The following is an 18,108-nucleotide window of genomic DNA, read 5'->3' as shown; positions in this document are numbered from 1 at the left end:
TTTTAATAAACAAAATTAATCTACTTTAAAGCATTCTTGCTCTTGTAGCTTTCTTTTTTAAAGTAGTTTTGTTGTTGTATTGTTGTCCTTCAAGGGTAATTACAAGTATATGACTTTTGTATCACTATATCCAACAAGTCACAGGCAAGTTTCAAATCTTGTCAATGAAATCAAGTGCCAAGTTAAGATCAACAATTCTGAAGTCACACCACGTCCAAAATTCTTTTTAATAGTTATGAGTCCTAAACACCTGTTTATGCACACAATTTCATTTTAAACAAAGTAACAGTATGTTTTGTAAATTTACAGAAATAATGACTGCTTAATAATGTATATTTATTACTTTAAATCAACTTAATTGCCAACTTTTGACCACAGCGGAGGCTTTTCCACCTGAGGTTCTTGTTGTCTGTCTGCAGATCTGCACTGCCAAAGGTGCCTCCTGCTTAAACAACATGACTACCTGCTGTTGGATTGATTTGAAGGATACATGTTGTCTGGAGACTAATAATTGTTTCACTGCAATAATTGTTTCACTGCAAGCTTTTCTTTTTTCCTTGGGGAAGAAATGACCTCTTTTGATTTTTTACGAGTTTTTTCTCAAGTCATCAGATTCGTGACTTAAGGTAAAGGTTGTGGTCATGATTAAAAGAAAGCAACATCGACTGTAGAAAAAACTGTTTTAACAGTGATGTCCCTCAGGTGTGCGTCTAAAGGTACATGCATTGTTGCAGTATCAATCATTTATGCTGCAAACAGACTAAGACAGAACTGACTGACATGAACATACAATACAGTGCTGCAGTCTTCAACTGGAGGTGTGGGGGAAGGATGCTTTTGCTGCGTTTCTCTCCTTCTTGATGTCAAAGCATGAGCTGCCAGTGGAGATAGTGGAGGAAATGAGTGACATACGAGATATGACGAGTTTGAAGACAAGGCAGGTTGTGTTCTGAGTAGGTTTCTTGGGATTTCCCGCAGTGTTGCAGTTCAGGCCTTGCTGTCTGTTTACAGTCACTCAACAGCTGTGTTTCAAAGTGCGATTACAGTTTACTGATCAGGTCAATTACATGGTGCTCTGAGGAATGTCAGGGATAGTTTCCTGTTAGCTGATGGTTCCTGGATTCCTGAAGCGCAGAAACATTGTAATTTGTTGCTGCTGTTGTTGATACTTTTCCTCAATTCCTGTGCTGTTTGCTGTGTGAGGAAAGTGAGGGAGTTTTCACCAAGACTGAAAGCCTTCTTTCTGGTTTACTGGTAGTTAGACTAATTCTCAAACTAGAATCACAAAATGATTCTACATATATATATATTATACAGTTTTTACTTCAGAACAATGGATATTTGCAACCTCTCAGTTCCTTTTTGTACATCAAGTAAAATGGCCTTAAGCAGTCTGCAGCAGGGGGTCATGAGTCTGCGTCACTCTGATTTTAGGGATCTTGAACCCGAAGTCATTTAGGTCATTGCATGATTTGTCAGTTTACTTTTAAATTCAGAGTAAGCCAAGCACTGGGGAAATTTTTGTTTACTTTACCTGAATTGAATAGCCGTAAGCAGTATTGGATTCCCTTAATCATCCTGGAAGAGACTATTACGAATGAGTAGTGGTTACACTGGAGTGTCCTCTAACACCGATTTATCTCTGTGATTGCATGGGCCTGACACTGAACCAGTACAGGGACCAGAGTGGGTTTTAGGAGTTATTCACAATAGCAAGATATACAGAATCGAAGCAGAAATATGAGATTAATCAGCAAACAGAGCAGAAAATTAAGTTGAAAAACAGCATGGTCCTTTAATGGACACTTATTTTTGTCACAGTGAAAATAAGAGCGTCAGTATTTTTGTTATTTTTCATTTTATTCTGTGATGCATCCTACGGTTTAGTACGAGACATCGTCAATGATGTAACCTGGGTTCATCGGGGTCTTTGAACATCACACACCCAGCCAGAGTAGATCAGACACCACCTTGTATCACTCCTTCTCATCCATAACCATTTAGATGCTCTTCCCCAACGTGGTCTTGATGGCTATGGATGATCTGCAGAACAAGTGGCGAACAAAGCCATTCCACCCCCATGGGTATACAGCTAACTCTTCATCCCTCCCTTTAACGCTACTCTACCATCTCCTGGTGTTGGGCCCTTTGTCTCAATAAGGGCAAACACAATCTCTCTACATATTTGTTGTTCTGTGCTCGACTTGTTTTGGTAGGGCTTAAAACACACATGAAGGGAGGCAAACCAGCCAATACAAACACCTGAACATGCCTTGAACCGCATTTTCAGTAACCAGACGTGAATTATGTCGCAGCAACATCTAAAAATTAAATATTGGATTTCTGCTCTTTCATACTTAAGAAAAAATCTTTGTGTTTGTTATAGAGAAAATTGGATTTGAACTGCTTGTCTCAGCATGGAGTTACATTGCACGTCAGCTATTGTGTCTGACTGAGCACCACTTATCTAGCTTTCTTTCACTCTGAGCTTCCTAAATTAGACTCAGCACAGTGAGCTGAGGATCAGCTCGATAAATGACGTGTCATTAAAGCTGTATTCATGGTGATATGTAAAGCAGTTGTTCCACTCTGTCTCTATTCTCAGTAACGAAGGTTTCCCTCAGTGGAGCATGAGTGGGTTCAGGTGTATGGCTGGGAACAAAGGAGGCTATTGTACAAGTGTGTGTGTGTGTGCGTGTGTGTGTTGCTCTGACAGATACTCAGACCTCCGCAGCAGCTACTGCCCCGAAGCGGAGGAGGACGGAGGATAGGAGACTCACAGTCTCCAGTATTTACATACACACTTATGGACACACACACACATACTCACACACAGTCATGTACGCATTAAGTGGGCCGGAGCTGACGAGCTATCGGATGTCTGAGAGCAGATTCCAGGCTGTAAATCCCTCTCCTCTCCAGTCAGCAGCCCTCCTGTGCAGACAGAGAGTTGGTGTGTAGGTGGTTTGATCCTGCTGGATAGACAGGTCGAGCTGCAGCATGTCATCACATACAGGAAGGGTTAGCGCATGCCTGAACTGTGTTGGATCACTTTTCACAATCTCAGAGACATTACAGTTGTTGTTTGTATTGGGTGTATGGAGAGTAAGGCTTGACAAACTAAAATTTCATGCATAAAATTACAAATACAAATCATGCAGGTGAAATATAGGTTGTGTGTCATTGTTGGACAAGTTACTTTCACAATATAATAGATTACATATTACTGCTTAACTGCCACAACCTGAAGTGTTTATTTATGCTTCAGCTCTCAGTTTTAAATGCATGCACATAAGCCTGAGGTTTATGCCCAATAAAAAGGCACAGAATAAATATATTTATCTAAATTTTGCAACCTAGGCAGAGCAGAGTGTGCTGCTCCAGCCACACACACACACACACGCACGCACGCACGCACGCACGCACACACACACACACACACCTCCTTTGCACCAAGTTGAAAGCTGGAGCCAAAGCCACTGGCCACATTTCCTATCATGCTGTGCTAGATTGAGTAGTTTGTTAAGTTTACTTCTCTTTTCTGGCCCTTCAACAGGTTAAAATGAACTTTTGAGGAGCGGTCTCTTCATTTACTTGTGTCTGAGTCTTAACTTCGGTTTTATATATGTAGTTTTATATAGTGACTGGAAGAAAAGAGACTAAAGAGACAAGCAGCAGAGGCGAGGTTGTGCTTGAGGAGCTCAGTGATTTAGGAGGATCTCAGTATCATATGTGCTGAACCTTTGCATTACAGAAGAAAAAAGTCATGGCAGTTGTGGCCCTGAGTAAGGAGACCTGTTCACCTCATTGCCACCTCCTTTTGGAGGATTTTCCTGCACAGCTGACTGGGTGGGTACCCCAGAGAGACCCAGAGGGAAATTACTGGGGAGCTACTGGGGAAAAGGACATGTGGCCTGTTCAGTTCTGTGTTTCCCTTTTGACCTTAACCAGGATAAGTGGTTTAACAGTAGGTAAAGCGTTGGATGAATGCCTGATATCTATTGCACAGACATCTGGTCAGAAATACAACTTCCAGTTCAGGTAGCAGTCAGGTCAGACTGAAAACAGCACATTCTTTCTCCATCTATTTGTAACTCCGCTGCCAAACTTGCCATTTTCTCAAAATTGTCCCCATAAAAGTGGACAGGCTTTTAGTGTATGATAACAGCAGAATTAATGTGAGCGAGACTTTAGACACTTCAGAGGAATGAGATAACCCTCCACTTGTGTTTCTGCTGTATAGCAGGCAGATTTCTCTGCTGCACTAATGCAATGATCAGCCATGTACTGTACCAGAAGGATCATTTGTGGAAGGCATCAAGGTGCACTCACACCCCCAAACTAAATCACAACCTCATCGACTGCATCCACCTGAAATTATGAGCCTATCAGCACAAAACAAAATAATGAATTTGATTCTCTGAGCCTGTGCACTAGATAATGTGTGATGAGAACGCCTGCGCACATGAATTTGGGTATTACCGGAATCAATATGTGCTTTCTGCCCTGCCACAAATTAGATATCCCAGCTGCAATAAAAGAACGAGAGGCTGCCAATCGTTCCCGTTCTCGCCTCTCATTAATGAAATAAGTTTGACAGGAAGCCTATTTAATATGCCTCCAAGTGTGTGTTTATTTTTTGGCTCTTGATAAGACGGTTTGTGTGAACTGCATGTGTGTTTGTTTCACACAGATGTGACCAAGAAGAGTTACTGTTGATGGTGTGTTCATGGATGAACAGACATGTCGGTGGGTGGTAAACTCAGTCATGGAAACATATAGTCTGTCTTCGCAACTCAGCTAACCAATTAAGTTGCCATATTTGACAGAGCAGAAGGGCATTATGGGCAGGTGACAGGGAGAAGGTGGGTGATGATGGGACCGGAGTGGCTGTTTTGGATGACTGCTGCAACTTTTCAAGGTCCTTGCTCTGACAATGAGACATTTCCAAAGGGTAAATGTTTTTGCAGGTTGAGACACACACACACGCACGCACACCGCAGTGTTGGCTCGGGTAGAGAACTGGTCTGCATGACAGTGGCTGTCATGCAAAGTGTACACAAGACCTGGATACAGCTGACAGCCCTCTGAAAGAATCCAGACGCGAGTAATTATAAACACATATTTATTTGTGCACATGCTGTGTACTAAAAAAAGTTAGGCAGCGCCTACACACACACACACACAAACACACACATACACACACACACACACGATGCTCCTGGCTGTTGGTGACAGGCCCTTTGTCTTTCCCACCACCACCACCAGCAGCAGCCGGTCGGTTCATGGCTGAGCTCAGGTGCCAGGGCTGATAGTGCTGCTCAGCTATTTGTCTTCACGCTGCCAAAGCAGACATCAAAGGCTGCACAAAAGGCCTATTTCAGGGCAGCAGAGGTGTGGAGTGAATGGTGTGGGGGCATGGAGGGAAAGGGTAAATAATCCAGGGCCAGGGAGGTTGCATGCTTTTGAAGCCAAGTGTAAAAAAAGACAATAAGTACAGGAATGTTGCAGAAATGGCCAAACCCTTCACACAGAAAGCTAAATTTGACACTGGTTAAATATGCAACAGTTGATCGTTTAAAGCAACATTAGGGAACACTTTTGTTAAAATGAAATTAGACTGCTGAACAGCAGAAACCTGTATATCTTTATATTTTGTCCAAGTCAAGTTCTCATTTTATATTTGAGAAGACAAAACCTAAAACGCTGAAATAATGGCTTTAATCAGTGAGCTACCCCTCCATCAAACCCCATCTAACTTAATCTCTGACTGTCTTTTTCTACATTTATAAAATAAGATTATAGATTAAAATGCTCTAGTATTGATTAAATCCAATTTTCTTTTCTTTCAATAAATTAAGCATCACATATTACTACACCAGAAACAACACATTGTGCCCTAATTTTGCTGCATTTTTGTTAATTTGTTTACGTTTTAATGGTACATTTCCTAATGTGAAGCTCACTGAATTCTCTCTGTCTTTGAAAGATAGCAGTAATAGTAAATAGAAAGCAATAGTAATGAACTTGACTTGTGGCTTTTCTGATCCTTTTGGTTTATCTTGCTATAATGCATCACATACCCACATGAGTTGGTAAACTTGAGTGTGATGTGTTTAGTTAATTGATGACACATTCTACGATTTCTGAATAGTAAAGTTTCAAACGGTTAATTCTTACAGCCGTGTGGAGCCAAGTAACATGGTCTAGCTTTAACCTCTCTACCTGGAACTTCCAAATCTGTATCCTTCAGATATAAATCACCCTGAAATGAAAAAAATGACATTGAGGAAGTTTTGGGTTACGGTTACGTCGTCAAAACTAAGCAGTCGAGCACATTTCAGAAGTCTTCGCTGGCTTTTGGCCCTTTTGGATCAGGCTCCGTCTCTGAGCTGGCACTGGCACTGACTCTGGTGTTAATGTGTAAGTTCTGATTGGTGAAGCTGGCTGCTGGCCTCATCTGAGTGTTACATTACTTCTAACTGGCAGAGCTGACTAAAAGCTATCGAGACTCAGATTCCAAAAATATCAATAGGGGAAGAACGAGGCTCAGTAGAATGGCTGCAGGATAACAAATTAGTGGTGAAAACTGGCTGCAGTTTAGGCTACGATACATACTATTACTACTATTTTCAGCTGTACACTGATAGAAATGGAAGCAGTCATCCTTCATTCAGTTTTGATGCAGTATTGCTTCATGGCTACAGGAGAGCTAAATTAGTAATATATACACTAAATTAAACCCTCAAATGATTTCTCACCATATAGAAACAGTTTGGTTGCTTCTGAGTACCTCGTAATAAACATGGCTGCATCTTTTTTTTTCCCCACAACCAAAATTATTTCCAGGAGACTCAGGAACAGTGCACTGATACAGTAAGGTATATATATATATATATATATATATATATATATATATATATATATATATAAAATAACTTATTGTGGCAATAGGAAAGTAGTAAGGAGAAACAGCTGGTGCAGCATCCTTTGTCTCTGGCCACAACTTTATATTTTTGTTGTTTTTTGTAGAGAACATGAAAACTCTTCTCTTCGTCCTTTTCAGAGTGTCATCCCTCCTGCTGGCTCTGTACTGGGCCATCTGCAGACAACTGTACGTCCTGTCCCTCCCCGTCAAGCCTGCACAAAGGCCGCTGTGTCCCCAGCTACCCGCAAGGCTTCTTCATCCAGGACAACCAGTGCCAAGGTGAGAGCACACACGCTCAAACACATTTCCATCACTTCAGAGGACATCCTATTGACTTACTTTCAGTTCCTTGAGACTTCCCTTAACCCTAACCACTACTTGTTTAACCTTAACCCTAACCTAAACTTAACCTTACCCTAGCCTCAACCCAAGTCTTCACCCTAAAAATGTAACAGTTTATGTAATGGGGACTTGCATTTTGTCCCAAAAAGGAAGGCGAGTCCCTTTAATGTGCCTGTGTAAACAGCTTTATGTCCCACATAATCAGTAACACACACACACACACACACACACATTTTTCACATGATGCATTCCTTTGTCCCCAACTTAATCTTAATCCTAAAACCAAAACACTCATACAGCTCTTTGAGGAAGTGAGGCCTGGACCAGATGTCCTCACTTTCCCAAGATGTCCTCATATTCAAAGTCAGAATCTGGTCCCCACAAAGATAGCAGTACAAGAGCCCACACCCACAGATCTCTCTGTGCGTGAAATCTCCACTCCTCCTCTCTCTTCTAGCAAACTTTGATTCTTGCTGTTCATGCCTCTGTAATTGGCTGTTTTATAGTTTAGTTATGTAACTGATGCCTTTAACTGTAGAACCTGATATTAGATAAACAGTCACTGTTTTCAGTGTCATAAACAGTGCCTCTAAACCAATAAGGCAATGATCAAGATAATTGTTATTCTCACACCAGTGGGATTGTTTTTCTAAATTAGTTGTTGGTGCCTCATTCTGTCTCAATCAGAAATAAACCACAGAGGCTGTAAAACATTGCAATTATTGGCTGACCTTCTTTGACCCATAGAAACTTGTTTCCGCGGTTTAAGCAAGAAAATACATCCAAAATGTTCTCCCCTCTCTGACTGGTGCACATGTGGTGGACACCACTCAGACAGTTTGCTGGAAGGAACACAGAAGAGAAACAGTGTCTCCATATTGCTAGAACATCAAATGCAACCAAAGAGAGGATTTAAGGGACAACAGTGATATCACCCATATCACATTTCACGTTTTCTAATGCACACCGAAATTAAATGAAAATAAACATAGTTTAAATGTGAAATAAGATGCAATGCAACATAATCTGCCATACAAGCCATAACATACCAGGATGCATTCAGAAGCTGTTTGAAGGAGCTTATGATCTGAGGAGTTGTGATCTGTTTAGAGGCTCCTGGATCCTGTTTCTTGGTGGTCTTGGTACTAGACGAGTTTTTAGTTGAGTCAGTGTAATGAAAAGCATAGATGTTGCACAAAACTCATTTGGGAAGCCCTGGAGATAGGGGTTAATATTTTGGTTGTGTTCACCAATTTATTTATTTATTGTGTGTATTTTCATCAATCAGCATCATCAAGCATCAAACCAAAGAGAAAGCATAAAGCTGTGGTGGTATATGTACAATAGCCGCCACAGCATGTTAACCACTGAAAAAAGCTTAGCAGGGCTCTTCTGCCTGTCGTCCCACCTCTGTACCCCACCTCTTCAATGAAAATCCATTTGCTCTAATCTTCCATCCATCACATCGGCTCAGTTTACTGTCTCTGACCTCATTTTAGGCAAAGCGAGCCCTTCTTTCTCCCACCTACCAGCGTCGTCTTCAGGTCTTTTTAAGGAAAACAATAACCTGCAGTAAACAATCTTTGAATCTCTTAATAGTTGGCCGAGTAATTAAGATGACAGACGCAGACAGATCCCTAGACAGTTAAGAAGAATGATGGGCTCAGCTTACATTTCCCCCTGGGAGACCAAAACAAATGGGGTCTGTTTGCTTACTTGGCCCTGACTCCTTTAGTGTTGATTGGCTCATTAGAAGCTACCCAGATACCCTGAAGAACTATTGTATTTCTGTCTCAAAGAGAGTAAACTTTTACTGCAAAGTCTCTGCGCTGGTGACTTTTTACGCTCAGCAATAACACACAGTGTGTAGTTAAAGCTCCATTCATCGATATTTTTATAATAGCAATGAATCAAATGACTATGAGTGATGTGAAAGGAGTGGTTTCTAGTGAAAAAGCCACAAAAAATTATCTGCAGCTCTTCAAAGCTTTTTAGCCTCTTTTATTTAATAGTTTTTAGTTTTACGGCACATGTCCTGTAGGGTTCCTGATGAATTCCTCAGGTGGCTAAAAACGCTGAATCACTGATGATGTTGCTGTGTGTCTGATAGATGTGTAACTTGGCAACTGTTTGCTAACATATCTGCAATAACAAACTTATAAGATTATACTATTTAATAGTGTGTCTTTTCTTGCTTGTTTTGGAGCTCCTCTGCCCGCAAATAAGCCCAAAAATATCCTTTTGTGTTTATTTCTTGATAGACGACCACCTGCTCAAGTATTCCTAACAGTCAGAGACTAAAGGAGCAATCCGTTAATGTACCGAGCTCAATAACAAATTGCCAGCTGATTTGAGTGGCAAAATATGGATAATTTTCCGGACATTACTTTTAATTTGTTTGGAGAGGACCAAACACTTGACGTGTGGCTGGAGAATGACATATCCCCAGCAAAAAAGGCAAGAAAAGTATAGGACAACGCTGGACAGACAGGAGATGTAATATTAAGGCACAAGTGACTTGAGGACACAGAGACTGACCAGATTGAGGCGGACAGACATGAAAAAACACCAAGAAAAACACAGCATGGACGATCGACCTGCTCAAACCCTGCTTAGTGGAGACAGATGTTTTAATGTATGACGCTGAACGCAGAAATCAGCTGCTGCGGGACTTTTGTCCATCAGTACAAAATACTAGCGGTAGAACTGTCGCCAGCTACGTCTCTCTCAGGTCTGGGATATCCCATCACTTCTCCACATTTGACATGATTACTTGATAATAAAACAATGTGGTAAACAGTGACAGGAAGTGAATGAATAACAATCTTGTTACCAACTGCTTGTGTGACAGTTCTCACTCTGGAAAGTGATCTGTTACATAGCTGTCTGCTGTAAACATTGTACCTACTTTCTCTCACGTCTCTCTTGCAGTTGTATGGCCATTAGTCAGTGCATTAGAGTAGTGCCATGTACTTTATTTTTTTCCCCCATCACTGTGCCTAATGGCCATTTATTTTACAACTCAAAAGCTTACAACGTGCTGGATAAACACAGACAGTATTGCTTGGGCAGTACTTGAAGGATCAGAGTGCAAGATTTAGTGGCATAATTTAGCAGAAATTGAATATGGTCTTCATAAGTATGTTTTCATTAGTCTTTAATCACCTGAAAATAAGACTTGTTGTGTTTTCATCACCTTAGAATGAGCTCTTTATGTCCCCCTCCACGGAGTTCGGCGTGTTGCATTGCCATGTTTCTGCAGTAGCACAGAACAGACAAACCAAACACTGGATCTAGAGAGCACCTTTTCACGAGTTTCGCTTTAATGAAAACCTTCTTCATGAATAGTCGATTACACCGTCTATTCCTCTTCCTCTCTCTCTTAAACCAGCTTTCTTCCATCACAGTTCTGCCTCTTCTCTCCTTTACTCTCTCCATCTCCTACCCCTCCTTTACAGCATCCTGATCCTTCCCTGCCTCCTCTCTTCTCTCCTTCCTCTTGCTTTTCCCAACTTCCACTTTATCTTCTTCCTCTTCTCTTCTGCCACCCTTGTCCTTCCTCTTTTCTCCCCCGTCCTCCCCTCTGTCCTCCTCTATTTTCGACCCTCTTCTTGCCCCTTGAGGCAAATTTATGATTTGTGATGTTGGGCTGTATAAATAAAATTGACTTGACTTCTCCGCCTTGCCTCCTTTCCTCCACTCAACTCCTCCTGCATCCTTTCTTCCCTCCGTGGCTGTTTTTCTGTCACCTCTGTCCTTCTCACTTTACTTTCCTCACCACTGTGACTTATTTTTTACCTGATTTTGACCCTTTTCTAACATTCCTCCCCTTTGCCCTTCTCCTCCCTCTCTCCTCCAGCATGCCACCCATCTTGCCAGACTTGCTCCGGTCCTTCCCAGGCCGACTGTACCTCTTGCCCCCCGTTGGCCTCCCTACAGAGCGGCTACTGCAGGACGAGCTGTCAAGAGGGACATTTTCTCAATGCTGTCACCGGAGAGTGCCTCAGTAAGTCAACCTGTGTGTGTAAAGTGTGTGTCTGTGTTTGGTTGTGTGTATGGTGTCATGTACATATGTACATATATTTGCCATTTGCCCAAAGCTTTCAACAAAATTCGCTGCCACAAGTGCTTGTATTTTTAGCCTGAGTGGCCCCAGTGGAAATAAAACCACCAGCACTAACAGGGTTAGTGCCTTGCTCTGCCCGTTGACATAACAAGACATAACAAGTCCTGCGTTTGTCTGTAGTGCCAATGATCTGCATTATTCATGAGAAAAGCCAGACATCTTTTTAAATAGACGTTCTTAGATGCGTATTTTTTTACTTAAAAGCTCTGCAGTCTGTCTTTTTTGAAATGTTCAGTCGAAAATGATCCACAGACCTCCAGGCTGCAAAATTCTGCTTTTTTGCTTCATCCTCAAGCTGTTGGACACAAAGCAGATTCAGAGAGGTTTAGTCATTAGAATAGCTGATCAATCAAGATTTGTTCAAAAAAGTCCTTTTTTAAAAGAATCCACAGTTTCCCTTAAAGTGTAGTGTAGACTGTGATTATAGGAATTTGAATGAATATTGTTGAAATTTGGTGTTTATTACAAACAAGTCTATCCTTTGTTCTCAAACTTTCCATATAATTATAGAGATCACAGCTTCAAATGGCCTGCATCACAGCTGCGCTAGTTACAGATTTTTCTCTCCTAAAAAATCTCTGAATTGGGTCCAGATGGTAGGATTTGAACCTTAATGCTTTCATCAACAGGTTTTCCGAATATGATTTGAACCATAGCAGCTGCTGCAGTTGGCCAATCAACCATCTGCAAATAAATTAGAAGAATGAAATGATATTGCATCTGAAAAAGTGCCATTCATTTTCTAATAAACATACTTAGGTGACAGACAGGTGGAGCACTTGAAGCCTGCTGTATCACTAGGACAAAAATGTGCATCTGTTTTGGAAAATATTTGGTTCTTTGATTGAAAAAAGGTTATGATAAAGGTACAAGCTTGTGTGCAGTAAGAGAAGTTTATGATGACTCTCAAGGTGCATTTCAGTACTCTGCGATCACTCAGCCTTATGTTCTGTTTCGTGCATCACACAAAAGACATAACAGTGATCTGAAGCAAAAGACTACACTTAGTATCATCCTGAAGGAACAGCAGCAGTTTCAAATCAGTCCACTTTCAGATTGTTCAGAAACTATTCCCAAATTGTAACAATGAATTTGCCGTAGCTCTGATTTTCACCTCTGATTGGCTTCTTCTCCAAAGCAACAACAACTGAGGGGGTATTGCGGTATTACAGGCCATACCAAGCTGACAGCCACAGCCATAACATAAACCAACACATACCAACAGTGCTTTGTCACGCTCCTCTGCATCTCATACAGACACACAAGGTACCCTTTAGCGTCTGTGTGTGACACACAAAGCCCTCGTGCCAGAAAGACTTTTCAAACACATGGCCTCCACCTCTTTTTGGATGTTGTTGATCTTTCTACTACATTGGATGGAGCACTTGCTATGAGCGTCTAATATTGCTGCAGATGGGTTTATATTGGAGTTAGTTGAAAGCCCAGTGCAGCTCATACAGATGCTAAAGGGTACATTGTGCATCAGTACAAGACACTGAGGGGCGTGACAAAATTGGTATTTGACAACCTGACAATGAAACCTGGCTCCATAAACCTAAAGAAGTGTTAATTTCCAGGAGAATCTTGTATTTCAATGCTGACAAACATTTCCTTTAATTACAATTAAAGAGAAATTTAAAATGGAAATACTCAGTACAAAAGGTGAAACAGCTCGTCCCTCTCCACAACCAAATGGAGAAAAGTTTTTATCTATAAATGTATCTCCACCTCTTGGTGTAAAAAAAAAACAACCACCAACTTTTAATGAGTTTCTCGCTCATAGTCACGCTTTACAGAGAAGTGCTACATGAAACATCCACCAGAATAAAGACGAGCGTTCTTTAGATCTTTGCTAATAAACATCAGCCTAAGATACGGCACACCGCCTTGCCCCACTTCTCTTTCTCATCGTGCACAAAAAATGTTATTTGTCTTTGCCAGGCAAAATATGATAAACTACCACACAGAAGATAAATAGAAGATTGGAGTGTTTGTGTCCAAAGGTAGCTCCTGCTGCTGTCCTCCTCCTTCTCGCTGGGTAATGAAATGAGTTTTTACCTATCTGGACCGCTGGCTGTAGATTAAAACCAGGCGTGTTTACATGGTGGGAGACCAGCATGGAAGAGATAGCAGGGGGGGTAAACAGAATCTGAGAGGAAAAAGGAGATGCATTGACTTTTAATTACAGTTTTTGATGACACACACTGTTTATAGATGTGAAACTGCAACCAGATATTAGCTCACAGACACACGCACGCACGCGCATATGTGTGCAGACTGGCTTGCGCACACACAAGCAGATAAGCATGGTTAAAAACACATATTTGTTTGCAAACACACTCACACATTAACACACAGACACACAACCTAATCTCAAATGGGTCAAGCTCAGCCAAACTCATGTTAATAAAAGACTCCTTGTGGCACTTCTGGGGCACAGAAACACTGGGGTCATCATTTCTGTCTGGCCAGGACACCCGTGCACACTTCCATATGTACACAAACCTCCCTCATGAACTCGCAACTCGCAAATTTAGGCACACATATATATTTTCTTCTTTATTTTTTGTTCTTGCTTTATCCTTGCCTACTTTTTGTCACACACACCCTCACTTTATTCCTCATGCACACATACTTTCTCTCACGCACTCAAACTCACATGCAGACTGGGATTACCTCTGTCCAGCCAGCGGTTGTTACATAACCTCGTAAGGCAATGAGGCTTTCGCTTTCAATCAGCCGTTCATATGGGATCAGCCATCAGAGGCAGATGTCTCGCTATTAGCTATCTCCTCTTTTTCTCCCCTGTCTTTCTCTTTCTCTTGCTCTCTGTCTCTTCCTTTCTGTGTCTCTCCACAGGAATTCCCATTTGATTTGTGCCAAGTGATTAGCCAGTGTCCTTAAAACGCTCTTATCTGAGACTCTGTTTGGAGCCAACATGCTCAGTCCTGAACTGCTGCTCGTTTGTGATATATGTTTTTTGCAGAAACTCCCACATCTATTGTAGACCCAAATCTTCTACCCGTCAAAAGAGACTGTAATGGTGAAAAGAAGCAAAAGATTCCACATTCGTTGTGACACAAGAGGAGAAACTCCTTGTGTGAAACCTTTTAATTTTGGCTGAATTGCTTCCTTACCATAAACACCAGTTAGTTGGCTCTGCTAGCCTTTTTCTCTATTTTCGTTTGTTATTATCCTCCATGTTGACTGAGCAAACACTAAAATTATGAGAGCAGTCCCAAGTGAATGATGGGAAAAAGTGACTTGGAAGAACTGAAAAAAGATGAGATGTGGATGTACTGTGTAGTCTGATTTTGTAAGTCATAGCATTTGTCAAAAGTGATCTGATTCTGGCTGTCATGCTAATGTGGACATACACGTAAACCTCTTTGAAAACATATGCAGAGAAGTTTGTTAAGGTTAACCCTAAGTAGAAGTCACTGTGCGCTCCTTACAAATTTCAGTAATCTGTCGCATGGACCCGAGTTATGGATCCAACAACCTGTCAGGATATTTTTCAGCATTTCAGCATAGTACTGCCACAACAGATCTTGTTGCAGAAGCATAGGAATAGGAAATTTATTTTCATTTTTCATGTTTGTTTTGGAAGTGTGGTGGTTTGTTTACACTGTCCTGATTTCTTCTCCCAATTGTTAAAAAAATGTTTGCGGATATTCATGGTTCTCAGAGGATGAAGCCTCTGGTCAAAAATTTCAGATGTTTCAGATGAGGTGCATAATGCTGTTAAATTTGAACAAAAAGCCGACATCGCAAATGAGATATTCCTCAAGACACTGGACAGAGTGTCATGCATTCCTGGTCCCCAGAAGAAGAATCCTTTTGATTTTGACAAAGCTGTGACTTTTGCTGTAATGCGACCCTCAGGACAACCTAGCCACATCATTGGTAGGGCTTTAAGGATATCTAAATCATCTGGCGGTTCCCTCCAACAAGTATTAAAGGACACGTCAGCTACTAGGAGCCACTAGCTGGTCTTTTAATAATCCTTCTTTGCTCACCAGTCCCACAGGCTGACCCTCCCTCCAGGCTGAATGGATATGTTCCTAACTTCGATAGCTGACGGGGACTTGGCTGTGCTTAGAAGTTTGGCTTATGTCTGATATTTATTCCCCTGCCTGTGCTGGTTGTTCTGAGAGTAAACACAATAATTGGACAAGGCTCACTGTAAAGAAGATGTAAACAGGCAACCAAAAAAATTAACTCTTTAACTGTGCTGCCACACTGCTGCTTCTCACTCTCACCCTTCCTCTCTCTCTTCCTCTGAGATGTCTGAAAGTCCAAATGAAAGTGTTTCTGGAACACTTCAGGTCAAAGCTAAAGCTAAAAGAGTTTATTTTCCATCAGAAATGTGTTGGAGCCATTATTTCACAGCATATGAAGCTTGAAATAGAACTGCACGTTGAATAACAGGAATGCATCACCATAGAAACAAGGAATACCAACATTGAAATAAAAGACATGTCTTCTTTGCAGCTGCTGCGATCGTGTATTGATGCCAACAAGACCAACATGAATTGGAATGGAAAAAATGTGCTACTCCTCCAGACCACTGATCATTATATCTAAGTGTGTAGAAAGTATGACTTTGGTTTTTAACATCTTGGGACTTAAAGAACATTCTCACTGTCACATTCTAGCAGAGATTTCTTGTTTTAATCAGTTTATTAGAGAAAATGAGGCTGAATGCTGAAGTCTCAGCCGGTAACATTTCAGTGTGACCCTGAGCCGAGGCGTGATTACAGAAAACAGCATTTGAACTCATGGAGGTCTTGTTTAATATTTACACTGGTTAACTTTGTATAAGCGCCAATAATTTATCTTCCAACTGCCCTGCAGGCACTTTTTACATCACAAATATAAAAGGAATTAATGCGACATAAAAACATGGATGTGGAATTTCTGTTTCAGCCTCTGCTTGCTGTAAAGAGAACAAAGAAAATGACAAATTTTTCAAAATAAGGGCTGAACTAAAAACACTGACTTGGAGTTACCTGACTAACACAGATTACTTTTCTATGGGAAGATATTTGTCACTGCATCTTTGAAAGGGTTACTCAGGCACAGAGCTAATGTCATCTCAATAGAATATGATGCACTGCTCTTTGTGCCTGAACACTATGATCATTGTGAGCTTTATTATTAAAGCTGTGGTTTTGATGTTGCGCATGTGATGTGAACATAATTGTTGGAGCTAGGAGTTAGAATAATGCACAACAAAAACTGTTCCTCCCAACCAGTTTCCAGACCAGTTCTTCTCCTAATACACACATCTGATATAAGAGTAGAGGTTTCTCTGTTTTGGGGGACCGAGAAGAGAAGAAGTGAAAAGAAGAGAAAAGTAGGACTTCTTTAATAGCTTCATCTGTAAAGCCAGTCTTTGTTCGGGCGACATGTCTAGACAGGGTGAAGTCAGCGTCAGAGGACCACACAGTTTTTCTCTCTTTTTTTACGGCTGTAACGTCATATAAAGATGATGTCCCACTTTTGTTCCTCTTGCTTTGTGAACTCCTGCTGCACTCAGGCTCCGTCCCTGCTGAGGGAAATAAGTTTTATTCACTTTTTAAATGCACAAAGTCGCAAGGAGGCAACTAATTGAGAGACCTTAGAGTCTCATTTTCCTCTATGACTCTTGTTGAAGAAGTTTCTCCGCTATATATTTCAGGAGAAGCAGGAAAAAAAGCATGATGCAGGATAATGTCTGGAATAAATCAGGCCCACAGGAGAATATAATCATCCAGACTGCATGCCATGCATTTACAACTCCAGCATACCTTTTTACGTGCTTCAAAAATGGTAACTACGCCATAAAGAGCAGCTCCGAGGACTCAAATCAATACCATTTTAGTTTTATATTCAGTTTTAGTCTGCACAGTCAATAATCCCTGACGCCTGAGTTATCTTATCTCCACCGTGGAGCCATTTGTTTAGCGCCCGGAGCCGGATCGCCTGCAGAGGGTTGGCAGGAGGAATGCTGATACGTGTTTTGTTGTAAAGTGCTGTGATATGAAAGGTGTGGATGAGAGATGACAGAGAGGAAGTTCTTCATTTTCTCCGTCTTCTTTTACTCTGTTGATATTGGATCTGCTTCAGAAGGAGAGCGTGTCTCACCTGGGCAGATGCCATGTTCAGGAGATTGGAGTTTGAGTTTTACAAGCATTGAAAAGCTGCTCTGGAGGCAGAAATAATCCCACTCTCTGGGGTAAACGTCAGCTATTCATAAATACACAAGCAGACAAGAATAGCTGTCAGACACATGACATGGCTTTCTAAAGGAAAATATGACCAAATGCCATTACCAGAAATGATCCTCACCTTAACCAAATAACTTAAATAAATAACTTAGCATTAACCTTAAGCCCTAACCAAACAGGTCTCCCAGCAAGTTTGTAGAAAGATGACAAATTATCACATAATTCTTTTATAAATACACGACAAAAATTCCATCTTGTAGCACTGTAAAACAAAATAAAGACCAAGAATGACAAAATATGTGGACTCATTGTAGACTTAGCAGACGTATTCCTCTAACTGATGATGTACTGGAACAGCTAAACCAGTGAAGCTATAAATCTTACTGATATAAACTGCCATTGTCAAATCTAGTTAATTTTCCCATGTGTTCACATCAGCTCGTGCTTCTTTTAGTCTTGCTTGGTCTCAAACAACTGAGCTTGACCACAGTGAAACCAAA

The 18,108-nt window shown here is 41.1% G+C and overlaps 1 protein-coding gene across 1 annotated transcript in view; it reads left to right on the top strand.

Annotated features, from left to right (window-relative positions):
* Nucleotides 1-18,108, top strand: part of fras1 (Fraser extracellular matrix complex subunit 1) — a 226,243-nt gene that overhangs the window by 115,474 nt on the left and 92,661 nt on the right. The window contains exons 18-19 of the mRNA XM_041936965.1: nucleotides 7,067-7,207; nucleotides 11,130-11,276. Of these exons, the coding sequence (XP_041792899.1) occupies nucleotides 7,067-7,207; nucleotides 11,130-11,276 (288 nt within the window). The remainder of the gene's footprint in view (nucleotides 1-7,066; nucleotides 7,208-11,129; nucleotides 11,277-18,108) is intronic.

Source organism: Chelmon rostratus, chromosome 5, assembly GCF_017976325.1.
Source record: "Chelmon rostratus isolate fCheRos1 chromosome 5, fCheRos1.pri, whole genome shotgun sequence".
Taxonomy (NCBI): Eukaryota; Metazoa; Chordata; class Actinopteri; order Chaetodontiformes; family Chaetodontidae; genus Chelmon; species Chelmon rostratus.
This window is presented reverse-complemented; position numbering and strand designations above follow the sequence as displayed.